This window comes from Chinchilla lanigera, unplaced genomic scaffold (genome assembly GCF_000276665.1).
Source record: "Chinchilla lanigera isolate Chin_1 unplaced genomic scaffold, ChiLan1.0 scaffold00015, whole genome shotgun sequence".
NCBI lineage: Eukaryota > Metazoa > Chordata > Mammalia > Rodentia > Chinchillidae > Chinchilla > Chinchilla lanigera.
This window is the reverse complement of record NW_004955416.1, coordinates 1810781-1826528: the sequence shown is the minus strand read 5'-3', so window position 1 is coordinate 1826528 and position 15748 is coordinate 1810781. Positions and strand designations below refer to the sequence as shown.

The window sequence follows — 15748 nt, the reverse complement described above, 5'->3', positions numbered from 1 at the left end:
GTCTTCATTTAAGTTGGCGGATGGGTGTACTCTAGTGAGTCCCCAGACCCGGGGGATTTTGGCAGGGACTGTTAACTTTGACACACAATGTTTTCGGCCTCTCAGAAGAACCAATCTCCAAACTTAGACACCAAATAAATACGCTCGCTTACCTTTGGAAAAGGTATTTACACCTTTGTTATACTATATTCCCCTTTGTCCGTCCGTTTGTTAAGAAGGACCACAAAAAGTGGCATCGTTTTTCACTTTTGTCTTATCTGGGTCTCTACACGTTTTTGTTTCCTGACTTACAGGAAACCCTCTCGCCTCGAGGTTGCTCCCTCCCTTCTTAGGGTCCTTCAGAAATGGAAACCTTGACTGCTGAGGGTCTTTCGGCTTTGCTCTCCCTCTGTTCTCCCCCTCCGAGCACTCACACACAGGGGCCGGCATCTGTGCAGCGGCGCAGAGAGCAGGGTGTCACGCTGGCGACGGCTCTGCCCGCGGCCGGGGCGCAGGGTCAGCGCCCTCCAAGCTGGGGCTCGGCCAGAGCCGCCGAGCACCGGGGCCCGCTCGACCCGGGCGTCCCGCGGTCCTGTTCCCTCCCCGGGTTAAGAATCGCCTCATCTGTCCCAGTCCTAGGGGCACCCTGCTCTTTGCAGCGCAGCCTTCGCTACAGAGCTTGGAGCTGAGGCAGGCGAAGCGACGCCGGCGAGGGGAAAAGCCCAGAGCTGGGGCGGAGGAGGAGTGAGGGCCGGCCGCCGGGGGGGATTTCCTCCGCGCTTCCCTCTCCAACGGTAGCGGAAAATGTGATTTGCTGTGCATTCCAGGCGCGGTTCCCTGGGGTGACCTCTCCCAGCAGGCCGGGCGGGGGGAGCAGACAAAGAGGCGAGCGGGCGGAGAGGGGACCCCGCAGGGCAGCAGGCGGGGGCGGGGGCGGGGGCAGTACCGGGAAAGGGGGCGGATAACGGGTCCGCCGGCGGCGGCGGCGCCTGGCCAATGGAGAGGCGCGGCCCCGGGCGCCGCGCTTGGCCGCCGACATTTAAACGCGGGACGGCGCGATGCCCGGCACTCGGTGCGCCCTTCGCGGACCGGGCGGCCCCGTGCACAGCGGTAGCTTCGCCTTCAGTCGCCTGACCCCGGCCGAGCCGGAGCGGCTCTGGCCGCGGCCTCACGCAGCGCCCCGCGGCGAGAGCGCAGCCCCGAAGACCCACCTCGCTGACAGGTGAGCTCGGGGCCGAGCGCGTGTGCGTGTGAGCGTGTCTGCGTGCAAGGGCTGCAGACGTTCGCCGCGTCCCTCTCGACGTAGACGCGCGGCACATCCCGGTGTGCAAAGGTCCTGTGGTTTCCTGGGCTGAACCCGAAGGACCATTGGGGCGTCATTTCTCGCTCGGTCGCGGACATGGTAACCTCGCTGCGCTGGGTCTGCTGAGAAGTGGGTAGGGAAGGGGAGTTTCAAAGGCAGGCAGGACCTGGCATCCCCTTTCCAGTTCTTGGAGCCCTGCCATGTCCACGCTTCTGGTGCTCGGGCCGCAGAGCATGCCAGACTCGCCCGCCCCTGAGAGCGCACGGCCCGGGTGAGTCCGCGGACAGCGAGCGGGAGCTGCGGGGACTGACCACGGGGCCGCAGGCGCGCAGCCCGCCGCCCAGAGAGGAGCTCAGAACCCGCAGGCGCTGCGCTGGGGCTGGGACGTGTAGGGCGGCCCGTCGGATACGCGTGGAGTGATCCACGCGCCCGCACGTAGGACCGTCCGGAGAATCGATGGCGTGTGTACTTGCCAGCCCGCGAGGTGAGGGTGGCACTCTGGGAAAAGTGGACTGGAGAGAGCAGAGCCGCCGGGGTCCACCGCGGCGGGGCCAACGGGTCTCGGTCCGAGGCTGGAGCGCGGTGCGGGGTCCTGGCGCAGGGCCCAGCGAGCTGCAGTGCTCGCGGTGCGCTGCTCGCCTCACAGACTCGAGCGCTGGCTGCACTCGTACGCGCTCAGTGCCGGTTCCCAGACTCTCGGATCCCACGCACGCCTGGGCTGAACTGCAGACGAGCAGGCGCCGGGCAGCGACTGGCTGGTTCCCACTTCCCGCGGGTGCCCTTTAATCTGTATCCTCGAGGCACCAGCCTCGCCTCGCTGCCTCTCTCTCGCCACCGAAGACCGTGGGCGTGCTGCAGGAGGCCAGTCCCTTGCTCTACTGCGCTGGGCGTCCTGTCCTTATTTCTTGCCCGCCGCCCGCGTCATTCCAGTGACCCCTCTGTAGTTTGCAGAGCAAAATAGGGGAGAGGGTCGACTGGCTGTCATCTCCCTGGTCCTAGTTATTTTTAGACTTTGGGTTTAGGAAGAACAGAAGCACCACAGCTCTTTTTTGCCATTGCCTTCAGACCCTGGTTTCGCCTTGGAAGCGCCCCTGCTTGGCTTTTCTGGGTTCCAGGCCGGCTGAGCGCTGCAGGTGACCAGCTTCTGCTGCTGACCCTTTCCCGCGCGCTTGGGACCGCTCGCGGTCTGATCAAGCTCCCATCTTCCCCTCCTCTGCCGAGTCCAAATCCGGGGTTTTTAGGATAGAAATATAACCTCAAAGCTTGGGGTTAAAAATCTCCTCTAAAATGGTCTGAGGGCAGAGAGGCGACCATGGGTAGGTAATTGGATCTCTTGCTGGAAAGAGTAAATCCTCGCGGTGTGCCGTCTGTTTATGTTCCCTTGAGATGGTGCCAGGACACGAACTGATTAAAACAATCTATTGTGTTCAGTGGGTCACTGGGGCTTTAAACTGTCCCGGGGATCTCTGAGTAGTGGCTTCCTTCTGGCTATACACACAAGTTAAATAAATAGCGTAGAAAAGGTTAAGATAACCCCATCCCAGGGTGAGAGTCTTCTTTCACCCCTAGGGCTTACCCCTTTCCTTTGCTTTCCTTTTCTTTTCTTTTTTTTTTTGAAAGGCAGGGGACAGGAGGGACTTGAGGGGACGGACTTTTTAAAACAACAAACTGGGAAAGATCTTAAGAAAACTAGTTTCTCCTCCACCCACTGCTTCACAGCCAAATCTGCAAATGTAGTGCTCTGATTACTATCACTTGATAAATTGCACTGTTGCATTGTTAGTGTTAACTAATTATTTAAGGGTTCTTTAGTGGCTGTTCTACCAGTGTGTGTGTGTGTGTGTACACGTGCATTTTCGTGTGTTTAACCCCCAGGTCAGTATAGGAATTAGAATCTTTTGCAAACTGTAATTTCACAGGTTTCCTATGTTTTTAAAAGTTCATTCTGAGTGAAATGTTTTGTTAACCCACAAGCTGTAGGAAATCCTGGCTGGCTAATGTAGTCTTTATATGAGTGCTTACACAGGAAGAATAGAAACGGGTTATGTCTCCACATCTCTGAATGAGATCTCGTCTTGTTCTTCTAAACTCCAGCCAGCCGTCTCAGTCTGAACGGTCAAGTATGGAAAGTGACAAAATGCAAAGAGACCCACAGACATCTCCCTCCTGAGAAATGCTTGCTGACAGCCAGACTGTGGAGGCTGTTCTAGAATGGGGAGTACAGACAGTAAACTAACCCTAAAGATTTAAGGAAAGGAGGGGATGTCTATCCGAGAGGCACCGAGTGCTGCCAGCCCAGTTCTTCCATCTGCAAGGAATTCCCTTTAGTTTAACATGTGCCTTTAGAAATGCAAAATACAACAGAAATATCTGGGAGAAGAGAAGTCTTTTTCTTCACTGTAAACATGAAGATATAAAACATAATTATTTGATTTATAGTATGCTTCCAATTTTATTGCATTAGAAAACAAATCCATGTGTCCCCTAAGTACTGTGCTGGGTGTCGGGGAACAGTGGCTAAGGACATTGCTGGGCTCTTCCTAGAACTGCACTCAAATCATGGCTGTCCCACTTACCAGCCTATGACCTTGGATGGATTCCTGATTGATGAAAATAGAGCATATTATCTACCTCATATGCTGTTGTGAAAAATAAAGGATAAGCTTTGAACAGAATTTAGCATATTGCCTGGCATAGTGAGGGTTTAAAAATAAAAGGTAATTCTTACTGGTGGTGGTGTTGGGTGGAGGAGTCATATTATACAGCACCGGAACGTCACAGAGTGACTGTGAATTTAATCCTGAATGCCACTTACACAGTGACTGCCACACCTTGCTCTACAACACACAGCCTGTAATGTAGCTGTCTCTCAGCAGTGCTAAGTGAATATTTAATATTTATTACTTCCTAACTCATTTCCTGTTGACCTCAAGAATTGCATGCGATCATTATCTCCACTAAAAAATTCTCCTAGTGCTCTTAGAGCTCCTAAGACCACTAGGTGGTCTCTTCCCTGCCCCATGTCCATTGAGCCCCAACCTACTTTAGCCTAAATGATCTTCATCATAGGGGGCTTGAAGCAAGGCATGGGGGATGAGGTATACCTGCAATCCCAGCACTCTGGAGGCTGAGTCAGAAGGAGCACAAATTCTAGCCCACCCTGGACAACTTAGCGAGACCTTGTCTCAAAATAAAAAATAGTCTGGGGATATAACTCAGTGTGAAGGCCTAGAGTTCAATCCCCAGTTTTCAGAGAGAAAACAAATGTGGTTAAAGACTTACAATTTGTGGGGAATGAGATTTTATCATCTTACAGCTTGCCAATCACTACTTCTTGTCTCCTTCGTGCAACTTGTCTGGGGAAAAAAATAACCCTTATTTTATTCTCAAGAAATTCTCTACTTAATTTCTAAAAGTTGCTTACTTTTCAAAATTATAGATCAAATTAAAAATAGCCTTTGGTTTTCCTAAAGATTCAGTCCTGAGAAAAAGGACTAGCTTGTGCTAAAACCTAGCCTGCTCATAGAACATTTGCAGCCAATTCTATCATGTTTTATGCTGGGGGAGTAATTTGATGTTATGTGTGATGACTGTCTTCCTAAACTGGATTCAGTATGAGGACTTGACCAGAAGTTCAGGCACAGCCATCTGGCCTTCACTGTAATTCTTATTCAAAACTTCACTTAACTGGTGATGAGCAGGTTGCTTGACTAAAACAATACAAGGAGAAGATTGCTAAAAGGAGTCAAGCTTTCTCCAAGACATCAAGAACATCAGAAACAGGTCACGCGTAGCATGTTTATTTCTAAATCCCCAGAACAAGAAGACTGTGTTCTCAGAGCCCTTGTCAGGAGAGGGATAAATTGCCTTGACCTGCGTGGGGTGGAGATGGTTGATATAGCTTACCTTGCTTGCAGGTGCTTAGTGTTGATTACTAAGGAACGTTGAAATCAAAGCATGAGGCAGGGAAGACGTGCTTTAAGAGTATATTCTCTAATACAGTGGATTGGAGAGGAGGGTGGGAAAAAAAAGTGGGGGTAGAATGAGGTTTGCTGGTACAGAAAATTGCAGAGAAAGCTCACCATGAAAATACTATTGTATTACTTGGAGAAACAGAAATGCATTAAGGGGTTGTCAAGGTAGGGTTTAGAATGGAGAATAACATTGTCTGCAAAGGAGAACTGAGGGAAATGTCTGCGGGGTGTCATGATGTACTCTGGGTTCGTGAGATACAGCTTTAGTTTAATGGTGTGAATATGGCATTTAATAAATGGAAATTACTGTAAAGATTTTGCAGCTGATGGTTGGACCTGGGCGGTAATTCACAGGAGCCTAACTCTGGATCAGCGTTTGTGTTAATTTGTGATTATGCAGCCTCCTTCCAGGTATTGAAGTGGAAAAATAATTGTCCTTCAGTAATTTGCATCTTTCGATTTCCTGCACATTTATGATACTTAGAAAGTGCGAATTAGGGCTGGGGATATAGCTCAGTGGCACAGCAAGTTAGCCTGGCAAATGCAATGTCCTGAATTCAATTCCTGGTGCCAAAAAAGTGCAAATCATTTGATAGCCAATGCAGTTGTGATTTCAAGAGCAAAACGTCCCTATTTCTTTCACTGAGTAATGAAGACTGGCGGTGGAGAGGACTGGTTGATGCCCACAGTGAGGTGACGGAGCCTGATTCCGGGACTAATTATAATTCTCAGCCCTTTGTTCTTACTCAGGGAGCACACCCAGACACGTGCTGGGTACTCTACAGGAGGAAGAGCAAGGCTGTTCTCTAAGAAGCTGAGGTCTCTGTTGCTTGATGTCCGTGAAGCTGTTTTTTACTTTCCTCTGAATAACTCAAGTACTCAAATGCCTTCTGATGAGCACTAAAGACTTTTAAAGAATAGGCTTTAAAAATACAAAAAATCCATCTTTCACACTTAATAAATCTTAGTTTGAGAAAAAAACTACTTAAAAAGAACAATCTGTCATACTAGATCCCGTTTGCTTATAGGGTATACATGCTCCCATATGAACAGGATGTTTGTCTAAATTAAAGCTGAAAACCACAGTTCCTTAATTTTGAATTAACTGCTTTGTTGTTGTTAGTTTCTGCCATAATGTATCCAGTGGCTTCAATTAGAAAATAAAGCCCACAGTATCCTATATTGAACTAGGTAATAAGTTGGAAATATCAGGAATCTTTCTAGAGAAAGATAGACAAATGTTAGGGAGCTCTGTAGGCTAGGAAAAGTTTGCCACACTGAGGCTTAGAAACAAAAAGAACTGCAAATAACTCTTCCATGAGAGCATCATAAAAAGAACAGAAAGTATGTAAAATCTGTGTCATCCACAGTAATCATTTGACAAATTTTAATGAGCATCTACTCTATGCCAGGCACTAACAGGAAGATGATGAATAAGCCCTCACCAACTCTCAAGACTAGATAGTTATTAAATAACAGATGTAGAAATGCTACAAAAGTAGAGGTTGAAGATAAAAAGGCTACTAAGTTGTTCCTGAAAAATAAAATTACATTTTTGGATAGACGTTTGTGGAAGGGGATGGCCTTATCCAGTGAAACGAGCTGGTCATATGTTGTCCATGTATGTCCCCAGGCAGTCTCACGAAGCCTCAGTGAAGTGGACCCTGAGAGTCTTGTTTGGGGGGCAGGGACCTGGCCTGTGGGTCAGTTCAGTGGGTGTGGAAAAACACTGTGGGAGTAGTTCTAGGGCCATCTGATGTGCTCCTTCTTTGAAACGGGCAGTGAGTGAGGGTCATTTTGGATCTTGGTCCTGAATTGAATAAATAGCAGAAACTTGTGAAAGCATCTCATATTCACAGTATATGTGCCCAGGAGACTGAAGAGTCATGGCTCAAGTTATTCTGGCCTTTGGAGAAAATGAGTTGTTTTATAACAGGACTTTTCTCATTAGTGATTTTAAAAAGACAAAACAAAGGAAGAATTTGTTGTTGTGGCCAAACGGGCTCTGATGAAAGAACAGCGATGTTGTGGCATACACTGAGGAAAGCCAGGGAACCTACAGCTGGATCAGGAGCTAAGTGTCATGTTATCAGATCCAACTTGGACTTGCCCCCAAATGTCAGGTTAATGTTGGAGGGATGACGACCGTTCAGTTTAATGTTAGCCTTAAGGCTGAATGGCTGTTACTTACCAGAGCCTGTCCATTAGAGAATGTAGGTTGTAATGGCTTTTGTGTTTGCAGGATAATTGTTCTAGATAATCACACCAATTTGTCCAGGTTCTTGAGGAGGAATTATAAAATTAACACTCGTGTTCAGAAGGGAACACATAAAATGAGTACTTCTTTTTTTTTTGGTATCAGGAATTGAACTCAGGACCTTGCATTTGCCAGGCAGGCACTTGTGCCACTGAGCTATATCCCCAGACCAAAATGAGTGCTTCAACTGTGTTCTATGTCCAGAAAACCATAGGAATGGGGCAGAGGAAGCCTCAACAATCAGGTCAGATGGTCCTGATGGCCCAGGGAGGGAGACTGTAAATTTGAAACAGCACTCATTAAGAAGAAAACCCTTCCATGTTTTAATAATTCTCCTTATGCCTCGTAGCTGCAACACCACAGGCTTTGCTGTTCAGAGCTGGCTTACGGCACCCTGCATGCTTATAGCATCCTGGATGACTGTCTGACTGTCAGTCCTTGGAAGACCACACAGGAGAATCATCTTGCACACTCCTTCTAAAAATGCTCTTTGGAGCTGGGAATTTAGCTCAGCGGCACAGCGCCTGCCTGGCAAGTGCAAGGTCATGAGTTTGATTCCCGGTACCAGAAAAAAACCAAAAAAAGAGAAAAAAACCCAAAACTTTATATAAATAAATAAAATAAAATAAAATTTAAAGCCGGGCATGGTGGTGCATGCCTGTAATCCTAGCACTCGGGAGGCTGAGGCAGGAGGATCGTTGTGAGTTCGAGACCAGCCTGGGCTACAAAGTGAGCTCAAGGCCAGCCTGAACTGCATAGTGAGACCCTGTCTCAAAAAGACAATAAATAAATAAATAAATAAAAATGCTCTTTGCTGTTCCTCCTCGTCCTTTTATCCTGCTGTGTCTGCCCTACCCACCCTAAACACCCTAGCTTTGATTGGCTTTCTTCACTCCATTCAGTTTTCCCCCTTTCTATCCATGCTTAGCTGGTTTTTGTCAATATTTCCTCTCCCTTATTGATGTATTTATTATTAATTTTTGTCTTTCTTCATCTGATCTTGCCCTTCCTGACCCATATCTAGCTCGAGACCCACTCAAAATAATTTATTATTGTTAATGTATTCAACATACCTATGGCATTTATTAGTGTAAATATTTACACATACTTATTGTATGAGCTCATTTGTTTACTTGTTCTTTTTTCTTTTCTTTTCTTTCCTTTTTTCTTTATTTTCTTTCTTTCTTTTTTTTTTTTTTTTTTTTTTTTTTTTTTTTTTTTTTTTTTTTTTGGAGGTGGGATCTCTGTTGCCTGAGCTGGTTTTGAACTCCTGAGGTTAAACCATCCTTCTGCCTTAGCCTCCCTAGTGCTGGGACCACAGACAATTTTAAAATTTTATGTATACATATACACACACACATCACAAAGGTGAATGATACATCATCACTTAAAAAGTAGAAAAGCCTATAGTATGGTTTAAAGAATGATGTACAGAATATATGTGCCCAATTTCAAGATAAGAACAAGTGAGATGCCGAGGAATCATATGAGTTATTTGATCTGCCTGGTATGGTCATTTGGTCTATCTGCAGTATCTCTGTATACATAGTTCTCAGACTGCTTTTACTTTTACATCAAATTTGATCTGCACCAACCTCTCCAGGAAGGGTGTTTGTATCTTTGCTTACATTGAGTCATTTATCAAGAAATAAAGCAACTTCGTCAAGGTCAGATAGCAAGATAACAACTAGAAACTCCATCTTTACATTTCAGCCGCTGCTCTTCCTGTTACATCATTTTCTCTGTCATATGCCTTCTGGTCTCCCTCACAGGTCTCTCTTTCCTGTGTATGGTAACAGTGAAGATCTCATGCTGTCAAATAAAAGAATGATACACTTTTGTGACCATCATGCAAAGTCTGGTATAGTTGGTGTCAGAAACCAGACGAAATATTCTTACGATGGCCCCTCTAATGAAGAGATGGGTCCTGACTGGGTTTCATTTTGGCTACTGGTGCACATGGTGGCACACACCTGTAACCCCAGTGCTCTGGGAAGCTGAGGTAGAAGGACTGCAAATTCCAGCCCAGCCTGATCAGTCTAGCAACTTAGTGAAACCCTGTTTTGATAGAAAGAAAAAGAAAGAAAGAAAGAAAGAAAGAAAGAAAGAAAGAAAGAAAGAAAGAAAGAAAGAAAAGGAAGGAAAGCAGGCTGTGGATGTAGCTTAATGGGAAGGCCCTAGGTTTAATCTTCAGTACCAAAATGAAGAAAAAATCTTGGCTACTTTGTGGTGTGATCCTGGGCTGGTTACTTACCTTAAGGCTGGGAAGATAAGGGAAATAATTCTTAGAGATACTGTGAGATGTCAAGGAGTATTTTACATAAAGTGTTTAAATAAGTGCCTCGTGGAATGCTTTACTTAACTCACTGTTCCATTTTCCTGTCTCCCCTTCTCTGCTTCCCTTCAGCATGAGCCGCACAGCCTACACTGTGGGAGCTTTGCTTCTCCTCTTGGGGACCCTGCTGCCAGCTACTGATGGGAAGAAGAAAGGGTCCCAGGGTGCCATCCCGCCTCCAGACAAGGCCCAGCACAACGACTCGGAGCAGACCCAGTCACCCCAGCAGCCCGGCTCCAGGAACCGCGGGCGGGGCCAAGGGCGGGGCACGGCCATGCCTGGCGAGGAGGTGCTGGAGTCCAGCCAGGAGGCCCTGCATGTGACTGAACGCAAGTACCTGAAGCGAGACTGGTGCAAGACCCAGCCACTGAAGCAGACCATCCACGAGGAGGGCTGCAACAGCCGCACCATTATCAACCGCTTCTGCTATGGCCAGTGCAACTCCTTCTACATCCCCAGGCACATCCGGAAAGAGGAGGGCTCCTTTCAGTCTTGTTCCTTCTGCAAACCCAAGAAATTCACCACCATGATGGTCACACTCAACTGCCCCGAACTGCAGCCACCCACCAAGAAGAAGAGGGTCACACGTGTGAAGCAGTGTCGCTGCATATCTATCGATTTGGATTAAAGGAACACACACACCTGTCCTGAGGACACAGCCCAGGGCATCATAGAGCCAGACCCAAACACCCTGATTCCTACTCTGCTTAAACCTAGAGGCCAGAAGAACCAGCAGCCGCCTCTTGGCAGGAGTCTGCTTGTGCATAGTTGAGTATGTGTGCCCACGTGCATGCGTAGGTGCGTGTGGGTGTCTTCAGACATCAGAAGAAGCAGTCTCTGTTATACTTCGCTTCACAACAGGAGGATGAAAATGCCCACAGCAACCCCGTCCACACGCACAGGGGCAAGGCTGTGGTCCGGATCTGTTCTTGTCTTTCCTGTGCCCTCCTGGGGACAGGATTTTCTTTCAGAAGGAATGTCAGTGGCACAGGCCAGCACAAGGGACCTGTGTTCCTGCTGCATTCAATTAAGAAACTTTAACCTGCGCTCACTTTTTCCCTTCCTTTTCCCACCCACAGTCCATCCTTAGGTTCTCAGTGGCCGTTTTGTCTCATCCCAATTCTTCCAGGGTTCCTACATTACTTTACTTGACCATGGGTGTGAATGTTTTTCTTCTTGTGACGACCCTCTAGACTAGGGGTGGGGGCCACTGATGTGACGATGGACAAGCAAGACAGAAATGTGACAGAGGCAGTGTTAGATCCACTTGAGGGCCAATCTGGGTCAGCAGAATTCAGCCGGGAATATTCAGAGACCTGGGAGGCCCACTGCAAAACAGTGGGAGCCAGGCTTCAGTGGAAGGCTTTTCCTGATATTTAAGAGAACCCAAGTGAGTGGACAACAAATAAAATTGCCCCCCAAATCATTGACTTTAGGTGTTATTGTGATCTCTTGAAACTAACTGTAATCCAACACTAATCTTAAAACTTAAACATTGCCCACTCCTATTTTTAGAACCAGAACCAAGTAATGAATAAATCGAAAGAGCTCCTTCTCTACAGAGAGATAAGAAAGAAGAACCTCATAAATTGAGGTCCTAACATCTTTTCTTTTCCTTGATTATAAGCACTTTTTCCTCAGTTTATTATTTCTGCATAACACTTCAGAGAGCCACAACCATGTATGATAAAAAGTTCCATCTCTGCTGAGTATACCTGACAATAAAGGATAGTCTGAGAGGAGAGGGTTTATCTGACCCATTTTACCTAGAAGTCCATTTGGGTCATTTCATTTTAGCTATTGTTAGATTGAGCCCAAGAAAAGTAATGGGAATTTCATCTCACTAAGTAGGGGTTGTCTCTTGAAATCTGGAAGAAGATATGTGGATGTGATCTCCCTTTCTCCCTTTGCTCTCTGAGGGTCTACAGAGAAATCCCATTGAGAACACAGAGCACTGGGTATCTTAGCTGTCCATGTTCATCCCAGGGTATCCAAGTGACACTGCAACTATTATGTGCCTCCTGGAGGTCTGTTCCTCTGATTAAACTTGGGCTGCTTGCTATCTCTATTTCGAATTTTTCTAACAGCCAAAGTGCAGGGTGGGTGAGCCTTATTGCACTCTGGATTTGGCTAAGCTGTTCTCTTCAAGCCTGAGGTTCTATATGTAAATGCCTCAAATACCTTCTTAATTTTTGTCTTTATCGTCTCAGCTTCACTAGCCAAGTCATGGGTCACTTGGAAAACAAACGTCCCAGATTTAGATTTCAGTTGCTTATCAAGGCTCCAGCTTTCAAAGAAGCATTGCAATTACTATTCTCCTTTTTGTTTCGGTTTTGGTCTAGTGCTCTCCCATCTGACAACTAAATAGGAACCATGCTTCAAGAGAGCAGTTATCTTCAACACCCAGAATAGGTCTCTTCTTAAAACTTTTAAATTCACTACTGATAATTGTGTACTAGGTGAATTTATGAACACACAGTCTGTGCATTTTGTATACACTGTATGACCCTGCCCTGAATCTTTGTGTCACCCACACCCTCCAGCAATAAAGCACAGGATGGGTTTCATTAAGCATACAAATGTGAAGGCACAATTTTGAGGGTTCAGGAGAGGAAAAGAAAGGAGAAAAGCTGAAAATGTAAAACCACACCAGAGAGGAAAAATGACATTCAGAACCAGCAAACACTGAGTTTGTCTTCTTTTAATTCTGCCACAAGCATCCGATTTTGTTAAAGAGGGATGGCTTAAGTTGGCAGGAGCAGTCTTTTAGAAGCTTGTAGCGTGGTCTTGCATTAAGTCAGATTTGGCTGAAGTGTAGAGAATTTCTTCAAAATTAATTTCACTGGAATAATCAGTAGCATAAAAATCCTAAAAGCACACCACAAGCCAAAGAGGGAAATGTCTGCTTTTCTTACTGTGCCTATTTTAAGACACAACTGTGGTGTGTCTTCCAACATTTATTGAAAATGCCGTATCTGTTACTTACTTTATTGCAGTCACTAATGATGTCATAGCATACTTGCTTTTTTCATTGTTACAATAGAATTCTTTAATGGCAAGATAGATTTGATCTTGTCCTTACCTATTAAAATAATGCCAAACACCAAATATAAATTCTATGATGTACACTTTGTGCTTGGCATTAAAAGAGAAGAACGCAGCCTGTAATCTGTAAGTTGTCTTTTGTTACTGTAGTGCTTCAAAGTTAAAAGTTGTAATGAAAATTCTGGAGGAAAGGGTAATTTCCACTGTGTGGAATGTGAATAGTTAAGCAAAAGTTATGGTTATTTAATGTAATTATTAATTCGAATCCTTTGGTCACTGTGATTTCCAGCATTGTTTTTCTTCCTTTATATGATTTCTTCTGAAGTGGACAAAGAGGAAGCTGGCGCGTTGTATGTTGTTGGAGACTTCGGTCAGGTCGGAGGGAATCACAATCTTGACACATGCAAAGATACGTTAGAGTCAAGAACTGAGCATTTATTTCTTTTAATTGAATGTTCCTTAAAGGTTAACATTTTAAAGCAATATTAAGAAAGACTAAGTGTTATTTTGGGAGACTTATGATGTGTGTACAAAGAGCAGAGAATGGACGGTTCACAAATAGTCCTTTTAAAGAGAAAAAGTAAAATGGAAAACGCATGGACAGAACTTTGCTAAATGACCAGTTGATGCTTAAGAGTGAAAGTAGTTTTATTGATTTGTCATTCCTCAAGATATTTAATATCATCTGTGTTATATATTATGTTTGCTTTAATCATTTAAAAAGAACAAAAATTATATACACTATGATCTAAATACCTTGTTGTGTATGAGGGTGAATGGGGATTTAATAGTTTCATAAAATTTAATTTGGCGTAAAGTTTTATGAATCTGTAACTACAATTTAATTTCACCCCAATAATGTTTATATAACCTTTGCCAAAGAGCAACCAATAAATTAAGCCTCTTCTTTATGTGTGTGTTTCTGCTTTATCTTGTGGGAAGGGAAGTGGAAGTGAGATCCTGTTTGATTTTAACAGGATAGCTCAGGCTGTGGCAATTAGAGGCAAGGGCATGCTGGTCTGCACTCGAAAGGGCCAGCCTGCTCCCCAGGGCACAGCTGCAAGGAAGAGCTAGATGGAGTGAGGAGGGAGTACTTCAGATAGTGAAAGTGTTGTCTAGGAAATGGTTATAGCTTTACCTCTAGAGAAACACCAGGAGAAAGATTTCGGACCCAATAGGAGGAAGAGCTTTCTAGCAAGAAGAGTGATTGAGCAAGCATGAGCTGCTTTTAAGATGGTAAACTTCTTGTCCTAGGAAACCTTTTAAACATGCTAGATATCATTTCAGAAGAATGTAAGGTAAACTGAATTATTGTCCTGAGTACAGATTTAAAGTGGATTTTTGAGCTTTCTTCTCAGTTAGCCACATGATGTTAGAAAGTATGGATTCTTTGACAATAAAAACAGTCCCAGCAATTGTATGTGCAGTGTTCATGGAGCACACTGCTAAGGGTTTTATTTGAATTATTTCTTATATAATTCTCAGGATAACTCAATAAAGTATGTAACATATTATCACTGCTAGGGAGTGATGAATGCATATGGTCTTACGCAGCACTTGGCCCAAGTACTCTGTAAAACTGTAAGATTTTCAACTTGTATTGGTTTGTTTTTTTAAAGGCAGAAAACATTATGCACAATGGAATACTACTGTGCTATAAAGCAGGATACACTTGAACCATTTGTAGCAAAATGAATGCACCTTAAGTCCATAATGTTAAGTGAAATAGATCAGACAAGCTTAATCATCACATTGTTTCTCTTATATGATAAAACCTAAGTATAAATCATTTAAAGACCAAAGTAAAATACAGATAATAAGAAACAGGGAGATACACCTTTTGCACATGAAATGGGGACCCAGAGATGGATGGCAGGGGGAGGGAGGGGAGACAAAAGGGAAATAAAAAGAACTCAGATGTGTTATGTGCAGGTACCAGCTCGCCACAATGAACACAATCATTAAGTACAGCAAATATGTACTAAAACTTACAGAAAACAGACCTGTGAGAACAGATCTGACTACTGATCATTCACATCTAATGACTAAGGTTATTTTGCGGTTGCAGTTGGCATTGTCAGGAGCCCAAGCTCCAGAAACATTTAGGCAAAGCCTCTTTGCCACATCTCTTTCTGCTATGGCCTCTTTGAGTTTGGAGGGGAAAAGTGGAAGAAAACACCAAAGGGATGATGGCCACAGGAAAACCACTCCCAGTACATAACATCTGATTAAGGACTGAAAGGCAAATAGAACTTGATACATAAGGTACCCCAGCCTCAAATACCAAACCAAACCAAACAAATAGGCATGTAAGAAGATATCGGCAACAATGTCGAATGAAGACCTATCTTGAAAATTCTGTCTGAAAAACTATTGAGGTCTTGTTAAATTAGATTCAGCCTCCTTTTTTGAATTCTGGAAATTAACTGAAGACTGTAGCAATTTAGGGAAGAATTAGTCAAGGAAAGGACTGAATATTTGTAAGAACAGTGAACATAGTGATACTGTAACTCATCTTTCTCTCTCCTCTCCTCCTCCACAGTGGAGTTCAACCAATATCCCACAGACATAGTGAAAGCCAGCAGTCTGATAGTCACTGGTGCAGGATGGGATTGGAGTTCTCTAAAAGTCACATTCTCAAAGAATTGTCATTATTTCACCTGTTTGCCAGGCCTAGAGAGCCCATTTGAAAGAATCTTAATTTAATCCAATTAGAAGTTCCCCAATGTGAAAAAACTTTCTTGAAACAATTGGAGGTAACTCTCTTTGTGGGTGTCTGAATTAGTGGAAAACATTTGGGGACAGCAATAGGCTAAACAGACAGCATAATGGGAAATGCCTGGGAGTGAGATTTC

The 15748-nt window shown here is 44.8% G+C and overlaps 1 protein-coding gene across 1 annotated transcript; it reads left to right on the top strand.

Moving 5' to 3' along the window:
- Positions 1-1000: 1000 nt before the first annotated feature.
- Grem1 (gremlin 1, DAN family BMP antagonist) lies at positions 1001-13804 on the top strand. Its single transcript, XM_005381174.2, has 2 exons — positions 1001-1201; positions 9921-13804. Exons 1-2 carry the CDS (start codon positions 1038-1040, stop codon positions 10474-10476), a joined length of 720 nt encoding a protein of 239 aa, XP_005381231.1. The 5' UTR covers positions 1001-1037; the 3' UTR covers positions 10477-13804.
- The last annotated feature ends 1944 nt before the right edge of the window (positions 13805-15748 follow it).